At 39.3% G+C, this 12276-nt stretch overlaps 1 protein-coding gene across 1 annotated transcript; it reads left to right on the top strand.

Moving 5' to 3' along the window:
* Positions 1-4983: 4983 nt before the first annotated feature.
* Positions 4984-11806, top strand: LOC146610155 (uncharacterized). The gene is made up of 5 exons (XM_085345051.1): positions 4984-5191; positions 7312-7575; positions 8621-8884; positions 9930-11597; positions 11682-11806. The coding sequence occupies exons 1-5, from the start codon at positions 4984-4986 to the stop codon at positions 11804-11806; spliced, it is 2529 nt and encodes an 842-aa protein (XP_085201177.1).
* The last annotated feature ends 470 nt before the right edge of the window (positions 11807-12276 follow it).

Raw genomic sequence — 12276 nt, 5'->3', positions numbered from 1 at the left:
CAAGATGCATTGCAGTAAAAACCATCCAATCGCCTTGCTTAAGATCTGTTGACATGTCACTAAAGGCGCGCTGTAGATAAATATTGCAATTTGTAAAAAATAAAATAAAAAAATAAAATTTGCAATTTGTAATTACATAATTAAACACTGGGCCAGTTTATTTTCGTATTATCGCTGGTTATTATTTTAGAGTAAATAAAGGAATAACGGGTAGCACCAAGCTGTTGTTATCTTCATTTCTATAGCAACGGCGTTTGAGGATTATGGGTAGTGTGCAGTTACGGGATTAGTGCGCCGTCTGCATAAATTGGTCTGATTGGTTGGAGCCGAGCGCATCCAAAACTAACAGTGGTGGAGTGGTGGATGAATCTATAAATGTGTTTTACGTGTGAAATGAAAATAATAAACCTAACAAAGGATTATATACGTTAAATCTGCGCACTTTCAGCTCGTGAATCACTTTGGAAAACACTGTGTGATGGCCACAACATGAAGCGATTTTATTGTTGAATTATCCGTGATACTTTCATGTGTTTTTGTTGAGAAATGTTAACGATGTCATTAAAAGAAAGCATTCAATTGGGGGGGGAACCCTAAGCATTTATTAAACCTCATGTTTTCCTTTAAACGTTTTATTTTGCTTTATATTTTAGTGATACTCTGGTAGAGAGGCTCTTATACTGTTAATTCAGCATATACTAAAAAAAATAAAAGCCTTTAAAAGCCTATTTCTGGACAATTATTATTTTATAATTATATAATTATATAATCAACTATTTTGCAATACTTCCAATCAACACACATCAAAAGAAAAGCTTGTGATGGCATCACATGAGATAACTTAAAGCTCAAAGGCTGTTCCATTGACATGTAACCAATCACTTCAAAGCACAAAACCTCTAATGTCATAGTCTTTTTGTGTGTGTGTGTGTGTGTGTGTGTGTCCTGTCTGGCACTGTAGCAATCAGAATTATTGTCTGAAGGCCAAGAAAAATGCCCAACAGATTTACTTTCCCAAGTGGGCCTTTTGCTATACTGGTCCACTTGATTGTCATAGTTTATTTGATCTTTATTACTTATTTTTATTCTAAGTTATTGTAATCAGGCCAGACTCGTGGACGGGAAAGAAAAACAAAAAGAAAAGTTCAGAAGAAAGTTAACAGAAGGAGAGGGAAAGAAAAAGGAGAAAAGAGATAGAGAGAAAAGACAATGAAAATCTGCTTCATCACCTTTGTCTTTGTGTCCTTTTTTTTCTCTTTTTCTTTTCCTGGATCACCTGTTGAGAAAGAAAAAAGAAAAGAAGCAGAAGAAGACTAGAGCAATAGAATAAACAACATCACGATGATCTATGGGAATATAACAGTAAATACTAAATGTTAAACATTACTGTGCAGCACGTAAGATCGACAGCGCACAGTGTGCTTTAAGGTAGGAGCCAAAAAGGGTGTAGTTTGTGTGTATGAGCACCCGTGTGTACACCTGTGAGCATGAGCGCGCTTGTATTTAAAAGGTTCCATGTAATGATCTGTTAGAGGGTGTGGGGGGGCCACAGCCCCGTCCACCAGGGCATGAAGCAGGTATGGAGGAGATCAAAACTCCAGACATCCAGAGACCCTCAGAACACAAGAGACCAAGGAAGACTAAAAGAGGGGCTGCAGCACCACTATCCCAGAAAGAGCTGAGGAGAGTCCCAGATGAGGGGTCACTCAACAGCCGCGGAGCATAAGCTGTTGAGTGTTCATATAGATTTTAAATAACATACCAGTTGATACTGACATATTTTTGTTACATTTGCAGTGTTGTGGTGTTATATTCTCATGATTCTGTTCATTTTATGAGTATATCCTTCTGCCTTGCTTCACATATTTAATGCTGCTTGGCTAGTTTTAGTCGTGCTAGCATCAGTACAGGTAGAAACAGAGAAACATCAGAGAATCTGCCATGCATCGCCCCATCTAAATACAAATGGAAAGTACGAAAATAAAAATATAGATAACTTTATTAAAGCAATCAATGTTCCCAGTGTTCCCATGGTGAAAACACATTTTTTCATATTATGTTCAAGTCAGTTGTTATCCAATTTTAAAACTATAAAATATAATAAAGTCTATTTTTAGTTTATTTTGTTAATAAATAGATTTTTTTTAGGATTTTCAGAAACACTAACGTTATACATAGCAAAATATCTGTAGCCGTATGACAGCCATGTATAGTAGAAGTCCAAGATATTTCTACAACTCTAGCGTTAGGTTCTTCCAGTCAAACTTTTTCCCCTCACTGTAGATTTCTTGCAGTGTTTGTGTTTGTACAAAAGTGTTGCGTTTTTCAGCCCCCGCCCGCCCCCAAAATAATAATTAATAACAATAAAACCTTGCATACTTTGAGGATAAAAGTTATTTTATAAATGTAGAATGCAGAACTTTAATGAATAATAGTGAAGTTTGTTGAACTGAGTAAAAAGAAACCAACTGATAATTCAGAAGTCTTTTTGACAATCAAAAACAATAATTTTAAATTATAATATAATTAAAAAAATAATTAACACAAAGACGAAACTTAGCTTTAGCAAAGTTGCCATTTTTTTATTTAAAAAAAGTGAATTACTCTTGTTTAGAGGCTCTAGACGAACTTGGTCCTACACCCAGGCCATTTTACCCTTCTATATAGCTTCCGGAAAGTTTTCTCTGTCTTTGAGTTCTTTTGGACATGTTTTCTTTCAATTTAGAATAAGAAAAAATATTTCTTAATCGCGACATTTTTGCTCCTTCATACCAACTCGAGTGTTTTTCCCCCCTTCTTCTTCGGTGCTTAACGGCAACTGGCATCCTTTTCGGCGCATTACTGCACTATCACTTTGAGGTCACTCAATACTGTCGCCCTTCCTGTGCCACTGACATTATGTACTCGAGCCAGCCGCCGTAATTTCCACCACCTTTAGAGTTACCTCCCGTGTATGGCAATGGGAATGATTTATTCTTACAAACTTCTTACAGTATGTTTAAAAAGAACAAAGAAAACAAAATGAATGCATATGAAATATAAAATACTAAAACAAATATAATAAACGAGAGTATATATACTAAACCTGTAGGCATTAATTATTTCATGCGTGTAGTTATTCGTGACTGCGCTACACACTGAAAGCAAACTTCTGACAAGCGTCATAATTCGGTTACAAGAAACGTTAAAGTTTCATAACTGCATACCTGTGTCTAATAACAAATGCATAAATGTTGTTGTTTTTTCATAATCAGTCGCACGGAAGTAGCTGTCAACGTGCGTAATCTGGGCGCTGCAGCTTTATAAGCAACTTTCTGGCAGACAATCACTTTTTGGCACACCACCTGTTGAGGATCATGGCCTCAGATTTGGTGCTGATTCTCATTCCCACCGCTTCACACTCGGCTGCGAACCGTTCCAGTGCGAGCCAGAGGCCATCACTCGACGAAGCCAAAGAACCACATCAACTACGAAAAGCAGAGATGAGATTTTGAGACCACCCAAGTGAAAGTCTTCCGCCACTTGGCTACGCCCAGAAATTCTGTCCATAAAAATAATTACGAACAGAATAGGTGACAAACGGGCAGCCCTGCTTAATGATATACAGCAGGAGAATGCATGGAGCACCTGTAATAAATACTGTATCAATAACAAGGTTAATAAAGTGTATTTCTTAACCTTTCAGTTTGTGGGTAATGTCGCAGGTTTGTTGTACGGACCTGTTTACACTGTCTCTATAAGTTTTGTAAACCAAAAACAAACAAACAAAGGCGTCTGTTTAGTCTCTTGGCCACACAACAACAACTCACAGCAGAGCAGGAGTGGAGGGGGAGGGGCGCGGTTGGCCGGTTAGGCTGTGACTGGACAGCAGGCGGGAAAGTGATGTGACGGAAGTGAAAGGAGAGCAGAAGTAGATGGCGGGAGAGATGATGTAGAGGTGAAATAAGATAACGGGAGGAGGGATTTCAAGTGATCATAAAATCCAGAATGGCCGTCGTTTGGTGAGTGGAACCAGATTCAGCAGCAACACCAATAAATAAGCACGTTGGGAGACCTTCTTAGGCCCTGGGACCATTTTTGGTCCCTTTAGTTTTTCGGTTACAAGCCATTTGCACTGTGTTGAATGGAATATAGCCAAATTCTCTAAAAAAAAAGTTTGGCATAATTTCATTTCAAAATTCAAGTCTGACTTCCTTAAATTAGCTTCAGTGGCTAAGCTAACAATACACATCCCCTTAGAGCCCTAGGGACCATTTTTGGCCCATTGACTTCCATTATAAACGCTATTTTTCACTGCAGAATTATTACCGTTAACATCTGGGTGACGGCTTAGGTTTCGTTTTTGTTTTGTAGAAGAGGCCTTAGAGTTGTAATTTTTTTATTTGTCCACCGGGTGGCGCCCTTGCTCCACATTTGATCCCTGCTGGAAAACAGCGGGCTGCTTGCACAGACAGGCGGGAAATGAAGCCTCATTTCCGGCGTGCAGCAGCGGCTTCGCCCAATTTAAAGTGGAAAAAAATATGAATATATAATCTTTTTATTGCACTTTTTGGGGCGGGACCATTTTTGGTCCCCAGGGCCGTAAAAGGATGCATTTTTAAGGGCCAGACAAGGGTTAATACAGGCATACAACGTGTTATGGAAAACATTAAACCCAGAAATCTAGGCGTAAATGGAAAATTGTAGTATTGAATTATAAGACTGATGAAAGAATATAATTGTCTTCCCTGCTATTCTCCTGTTCACACTCCAGTCCAGAAGGTGGGATAAATGCATCTGTAAGCTGATATGTCAAACGCCATCAACCCCCAAAGAAGAAGGGAGGAGGACAGCACTACTGTGGTAGTGGAGCAGTGTGTTTGCAGACATAGCTGCTGCTGAAGAAGCGGACTGAACCTAGAGAAGAGACAGAAGCTAAAGTATTGATCCCGTCAAGTTAGTGTGGATCTGATACCAATATTAACATCTGTGTCACTTCTATTGATGCTTGTATTGATCCGCCCAGTCTCAGTTGAAGCAGCAATGAGTTCAGTACAGTATCTGAGAGAGTTCATCAAGGAGAGACTAACTGCTGTTTATGAAGAAATCTTCTCAGAGGTTCAAAAAACCATCATCCAGTATGAGGAGGAGATCAACCGTCTACGCAGACAGGATATCAACCGGAAACCTGACAGAAACTCACACATCATAGGTATGGACATGTTTTTAACAATGTGCTGTTGAAGCTGAGATTCTTCAGTATGATTAGCTTTACTAGAATATGTTAAACTGGGTATCCTTTGCTCATCCCAATCGGTCGCAGCAGATGGCCCGGCCCCTCCCTGAGCCTGGTTCTGCCGGCGGTTTCTTCCTGTTAAAAGGGAGTTTTTCCTTCCTACTGTCGCCAAAGTGCTCACTCAAAGGGGGTCATATGATTGTTGGGTTTTTCTCTGTATTTGTTATTGTAGAATCCACTGTACAATATAAAGTGCCTTGAGGCGACTGTTGTTGTGATTTGGCGCTATATAAATAAATAAATTGAATTTATCAGTGCTGTAGTTCAATGTTCAGTGATGGACTATGTTGAACTGGTGCAGGTCGATGGTCACTGATAGGTTAGGTTTTAATACATTTTAATTCATTTATTTATTTCAATTTTTTCTCTAACAGATTCCAATGTTGAGTACATCAGGCATTAGTGTTTTAGATCATCTGTAAACACTGAGATTGTGCAGTAAAATATAGTTAGATGTCAGCGGAATACACATTTAACAAGTTGTTAACAGCCTTCTCTGAAGTTGAAGTGAAGTTTCATTTAAAAAAGGATTTTACACACTGTAACAGGGCAGCCCTTAGCGGCTGGAAACACAGTGAGACAGACCAAGGCAAGTGTAGTGGAACAAAGTATTTATTTGCTGTATGGCTCTCCTTACAACAATTAACTTGTCGAGCTTCTGCACAGCACAAAAAAAAATCCACCCTCTAATGACAACTGGCAGCCTTAAATATGTTCAGCTGTCACAGACTTAACCATTATTCCACTCTCAGGTCAATTCTTAAATCCCAACCTTCCACCACAGTACACAATATATCAATAAGAATAAATAAATACATAAATACATTTTCACATTTACATATTAATAAATATTTCACACTTTAATGTTACCCCAAACCCAATATTATAAAAACCCAGAAACCCAAGCACAAAAAGATTCACCACACTCTCTTTACCAATGGTCTCTCCCGGAACCTTTAAATGGTGTCTGGACCCCAGGGGAAACATTTGCCCAAACACCTTGAAGAAGACACAGGCAAGAAAGGTGAGTAATCATTAACTTACAAACACTTATTTGCACCACTTTTATCCCTAGATTTCACACACACATTTGCCTTAGTTTTCCTTATTGGTAAACCTTAATCACAATCTCAATCACCATTCTTCTCTCCTGACAGACAACCACCACATTCCTTGACGAGGAACAGCTGTGCAGGATCTGAAACAAGGCCACCAACTGACCCTAAAATTCCCAATAAATAGTCAACAAATATTTAAACTTCTTGTGTGCAAATCCATGCTTAAAGTGCAATGCTCATAAATTGCTTGATAAGGTGCTTTTAATAACGTGAAAGGTGTGCTCTAAAGTGCTATACAGACAATACAATATAAATAAATACAGTAAGGGAGTCCTCTTCCTTACACACACTGATGTTTTCATGGTGGTCACATTGCATTTTAGTTTGGTGAACTTTGTGTCTTTGCTCACAGTGAGGATCCTTGCTGTGAGTGTGCACAACTATTTCCCTGAGCGTGCGTGTGCGTGGGGCTCGTAATGGGTCATATGATAGGCTGATCACCATTTCTTGGTTTTTGATTCATGCTTTTAAAAATATTAGTTTTTATATCACTGTTATGTTCCCCTGAGGGGTCTAGGTGGTGAGGGGGAAGTAACAAAAAGTGTCCGGGTGAGGAAAAAAGAGTTAAGGAGGCAAACGGGTTAAATTAAACAGTTTTATTAAAGTAGCTCAACTAAAAGAGCCGCTATCACCATTTAAGAAAACAAACAAAACTCAGGCGTTGGTCAATAAAGTAAAACATAAGCCAAAAAGAAAGAGCAGCTCACTAGCTGCAAACCACAATAACACAGCTCACTAGCGGCAAACACCACAAACTCTCAGCTCACTAGCTGTAACCACTCACATGGCACTCTGGCCCAGAGCTCACCTTCAGGAGGAGGCCCTGCTAGGGCCGTAACAATCACTAAATATAAAAAATATATAGTTTTTGTATCACACAATAGTGATTATTGTTCTTGTGTTTCTTTATTCCTCAAGACCTCCCAAAACAACATGACTGTAAGGAAGAGGAGGATCTGGATGAGCAGCAGGTCTGTAACCAGGAGAGGAACTCCAGTCTGGACCAAGAGGACCCAGAGACTCCGCAGATTAAAGAGGAAAAGGAGGAACTTGGCAGCAGTCAGAAGGGAGAGCAGCTTGGGCTGAAGCAGGAGGCTGAAGGCATTATTGTCTGGACTGATAAAAAGCAGCTCAGACTGCTGGAGACCATCTGGAAACCTGTGATAAAGTTACACAGAATAGGTATGTAAAACTATGTTGATTTAATAAAAGTGAATATAACTCACAGACAGCTCAGTGGACCAGTGGTTAGCACTGTTGCCTCACAGCAACAAGGTCCTGAGTTTGACTCTACCAAGTAGCCAAGCCTTTCTGTGTGGAGTTTGCATGTTCTCCCCTTGTTCACTATCCAGAGACATACGAACAGCCGGGTTAGGTTAGTTGGTGATTTTAAATTGCTCATAGGTGTGAATATGAGTGTGAATAGTTGTCTGTGTTTCTGTGTTGACCCTCCGACAGACTGATGAACTGTCAGAGAATTGAAGGTCAAAAAGTAATAAGCAACATGAATGAATCTCTTCAGCCTGATTTTCTGTTCTTTATTTAAACACATTTCCACCATTAACCTGTGCAAAACGGTGAAAATTAGTACGTAAAAATTCACCAGAATGAAAGACGTGAAACATCTGGGTTTCAAATTTCCACTCACTGGTCAGACAAAATCTACACAGAGACACAAAGTCAACAACACAAGTTTCATTTTGTTCTGTTATCAGTTTAAGTTAAAGAATTATGTTTCCTCTGCAGCATGGAAATGGTACATTTGAACAGTTTACAGGTCTGGGTAATATGAATAAATATTTCTATTCTGTTTTGGAAAATATGGAATTCAGAGTTTCTAAAGTTAAATTTGTTAGACAAGAAGAGTGTTTTCATGGCATTTCAAGCACAGCCAAAACGGTTACTACTGTGTAAGAGAGCTCTTCCCCAGCATGCCTTCTTGTAACTGCGGCCAATTCAGACATCCACATTCATTTAACAAAAAACAACATCTATTTATTTTATATATCAAAGACATAAGAAGCTGAACTTTGAAATTTGCTAATAAGAGTGTCAGAACTAAACATTTGCATCAGTGCCCAAATAATTTGTCCCGTTTGTAGACTTTAATTTTAGTGGTATATGTGAGCAACAGGCTCACTATGTAGAGACCTGCTAATGGTTCAGACCAGTAAATATTTTCTCAAATGTTTGTTTTACTATCATCTTTTCCCCTTTGTGCATTCAGATGCCCTACAGCAGCATGCTTTTGAGGAAGAGGAGGTTCTTACAGACCAGCAGGTCTGTAACCAGGAGAGGAACTCCAGTCTGAACCAGGAGAAACCAGAGAATCCACAGATTAAAGAGGAAAAGGAGGAACTTGGCAGCAGTCAGAAGGGAGAGCAGCTTGGGCTGAAGCAGGAGGCTGAAGGCATTATTGTCTGGACTGATAAAAAGCAGCTCAGACTGCTGGAGACCATCTGGAAACCTGTGATAAAGTTACACAGAATAGGTATGTAAAACTATGTTGATTTAATAAAAGTGAATATAACTCACAGACAGCTCAGTGGACCAGTGGTTAGCACTGTTGCCTCACAGCAACAAGGTCCTGAGTTTGACTCTACCAAGTAGCCAAGCCTTTCTGTGTGGAGTTTGCATGTTCTCCCCTTGTTCACTATCCAGAGACATACGAACAGCCGGGTTAGGTTAGTTGGTGATTTTAAATTGCTCATAGGTGTGAATATGAGTGTGAATAGTTGTCTGTGTTTCTGTGTTGACCCTCCGACAGACTGATGAACTGTCAGAGAATTGAAGGTCAAAAAGTAATAAGCAACATGAATGAATCTCTTCAGCCTGATTTTCTGTTCTTTATTTAAACACATTTCCACCATTAACCTGTGCAAAACGGTGAAAATTAGTACGTAAAAATTCACCAGAATGAAAGACGTGAAACATCTGGGTTTCAAATTTCCACTCACTGGTCAGACCAAATCTACACAGAGACACAAAGTCAACAACACAAGTTTCATTTTGTTCTGTTATCAGTTTAAGTTAAAGAATTATGTTTCCTCTGCAGCATGGAAATGGTACATTTGAACAGTTTACAGGTCTGGGTAATATGAATAAATATTTCTATTCTGTTTTGGAAAATATGGAATTCAGAGTTTCTAAAGTTAAATTTGTTAGACAAGAAGAGTGTTTTCATGGCATTTCAAGCACAGCCAAAACGGTTACTACTGTGTAAGAGAGCTCTTCCCCAGCATGCCTTCTTGTAACTGCGGCCAATTCAGACATCCACATTCATTTAACAAAAAACAACATCTATTTATTTTATATATCAAAGACATAAGAAGCTGAACTTTGAAATTTGCTAATAAGAGTGTCAGAACTAAACATTTGCATCAGTGCCCAAATAATTTGTCCCATTTGTAGACTTTAATTTTAGTGGTATATGTGAGCAACAGGCTCACTATGTAGAGACCTGCTAATGGTTCAGACCAGTAAATATTTTCTCAAATGTTTGTTTTACTATCATCTTTTCCCCTTTGTGCATTCAGATGCCCTACAGCAGCATGCTTTTGAGGAAGAGGAGGTTCTTACAGACCAGCAGGTCTGTAACCAGGAGAGGAACTCCAGTCTGAACCAGGAGAAACCAGAGAATCCACAGATTAAAGAGGAAAAGGAGGAACTTGGCAGCAGTCAGAAGGGAGAGCAGCTTGGGCTGAAGCAGGAGGCTGATACCTTCATGGTGACACCCGCTTATGAGGAAAGTGCCTACAGTAAACCAGAACCAAACAGTGAGCAGCTCCTTTCTCACAGCTCTCCTGAAGCAGAGACCCGAGATAATGAAAAAAGTCAGCATGTGGTCTCAGGAACTACTAGAAATACAGAGCTGAATGAGAGACGTCACAGTCAAAGAGTAGACAACCTTCCTGTGTCATCGAGTAAAAGTAGAACGGACACAAAGAACAAGTCTGTACAATGTGAAGTGTGTGGAAAAACTTTACAGGATGAATACAATATGATTACACATCTAAGAGTTCACACAGGTGAAAAGCCGTATTCCTGTAGCACCTGTGGGAAAAGATTTGCTGACTTATCAACATTCAAAAAACACAAGAGAATTCACAAAGGTGAGAAGCCGTATTCTTGTGGCACCTGTGGGAAAACATTTGCTACTTCATTAGAAGTCAAAAAACATACGAGAATTCACACAGGTGAGAAGCCGTATTCCTGTAGCACCTGTGGGAAAAGATTTGCTGCCTCATCAACATTCAAAACACACATGAGAGTTCACACAGGTGAGAAGCCATATTCTTGTAGCACCTGTGAGAAAAGATTTGCTTCCTCATCAACATTCAAAAGACACAATAGAATTCACACAGGTGAGAAGCCGTATTCTTGTAGCACCTGTGAGAAAAGATTTGCTTCCTCATCAACATTCAAAAAACACATGAGAATTCACACAGGTGAAAAGCCGTATTCTTGTAGCACCTGTGAGAAAAGATTTGCTACCTCATCAACATTCAAAAGACACATGAGAATTCACACAGGTGAAAAGCCGTATTCTTGTGGCACCTGTGGGAAAACATTTGCTACTTCATTAGAAGTCAAAACACACACGAGAATTCACACAGGTGAGAAGCCGTATTCCTGTAGCACCTGTGGGAAAAGATTTGCTACCTCATCAACATTCAAAACACACATGAGAGTTCACACAGGTGAGAAGCTGTACCCTTGTAGTACCTGTGGGAAAAGATTTGCTACCTTATCAAAGGTCAAAACACACATGAGAATTCACACAGGTGAGAAGCCGTATTCCTGTAGCACCTGTGGGAAAAGATTTACTGACTTATCAACATTGAAAAAACACAAGAGAATTCACACAGGTGAGAAACCGTATTCTTGTAGCACCTGTGGGAAAAGTTTTGCTGACTTATCAACATTCAAAACACACATGAGAATTCACACAGGTGAGAAGCCATATTCTTGTAGCACCTGTGAGAAAAGATTTGCTTCCTCATCAACATTCAAAAGACACATGAGAGTTCACACAGGTGAGAAGCCGTATTCTTGTAGCACCTGTGAGAAAAGATTTGCTTCCTCATCAACATTCAAAAGACACATGAGAATTCACACAGGTGAAAAGCCGTATTCTTGTAGCACCTGTGAGAAAAGATTTGCTACCTCATCAACATTCAAAACACACATGAGAATTCACACAGGTGAGAAGCCGTATTCTTGTAGCACCTGTGAGAAAAGATTTGCTTCCTCATCAACATTCAAAAGACACATGAGAATTCACACAGGTGAAAAGCCGCATTCTTGTAGCACCTGTGAGAAAAGATTTGCTACCTCATCAACATTCAAAACACACTATCTCCCCTTCTCTGAAGATAACCGTATTGTGAAGAAGCAGAATAGCTTGAACTAAGTTGTCACATGCAACGTGGGGTTTTTTCTTTCCTTTTTTTTTTTTTTCTTTTTCTTTCCTGCTTCCTCTCTCGGCCACATTGTTTATGCTGCGGTTGACAGGACAACCAACTGCTGGACATCCAGGAGGATGTTAAAATTCAACATATCTCTCCTGACAGCTTGTAACGTTGCAGAAAGGAGACTTTTGTGTTTTTTCAATGTGTTGGTGACTGCATAAAACACAAGTTAAGAGAATAAAAGGATATGGTTTAGCTAGCAATCATTTTTGCAAGCTATAATTTTATAGTTAGCTAATTTAGTTGGCTAATTTACCAGCCACATAAGCCCTGGGAGTTTTTGTGTTTCAATAACATTAAAATCAAATGAAGGTTCCTCCATTATTCAAATTCCTACTGATGCTAAATAAAGTTGACCCTGATGGATAAATTCCATGGCTGTTCCCTTTCATGAGTGAGTGATATTGGTTTT

This window comes from Diplotaxodon limnothrissa, linkage group LG20 (assembly GCF_057381915.1).
Source record: "Diplotaxodon limnothrissa isolate DT_005_m linkage group LG20, D_limnothrissa_male_GT1.1, whole genome shotgun sequence".
NCBI classification, from domain to species: Eukaryota; Metazoa; Chordata; class Actinopteri; order Cichliformes; family Cichlidae; genus Diplotaxodon; species Diplotaxodon limnothrissa.
Note: the sequence above shows the minus strand (reverse complement) of the source record. Positions and strands in the feature narration are given on the sequence as shown.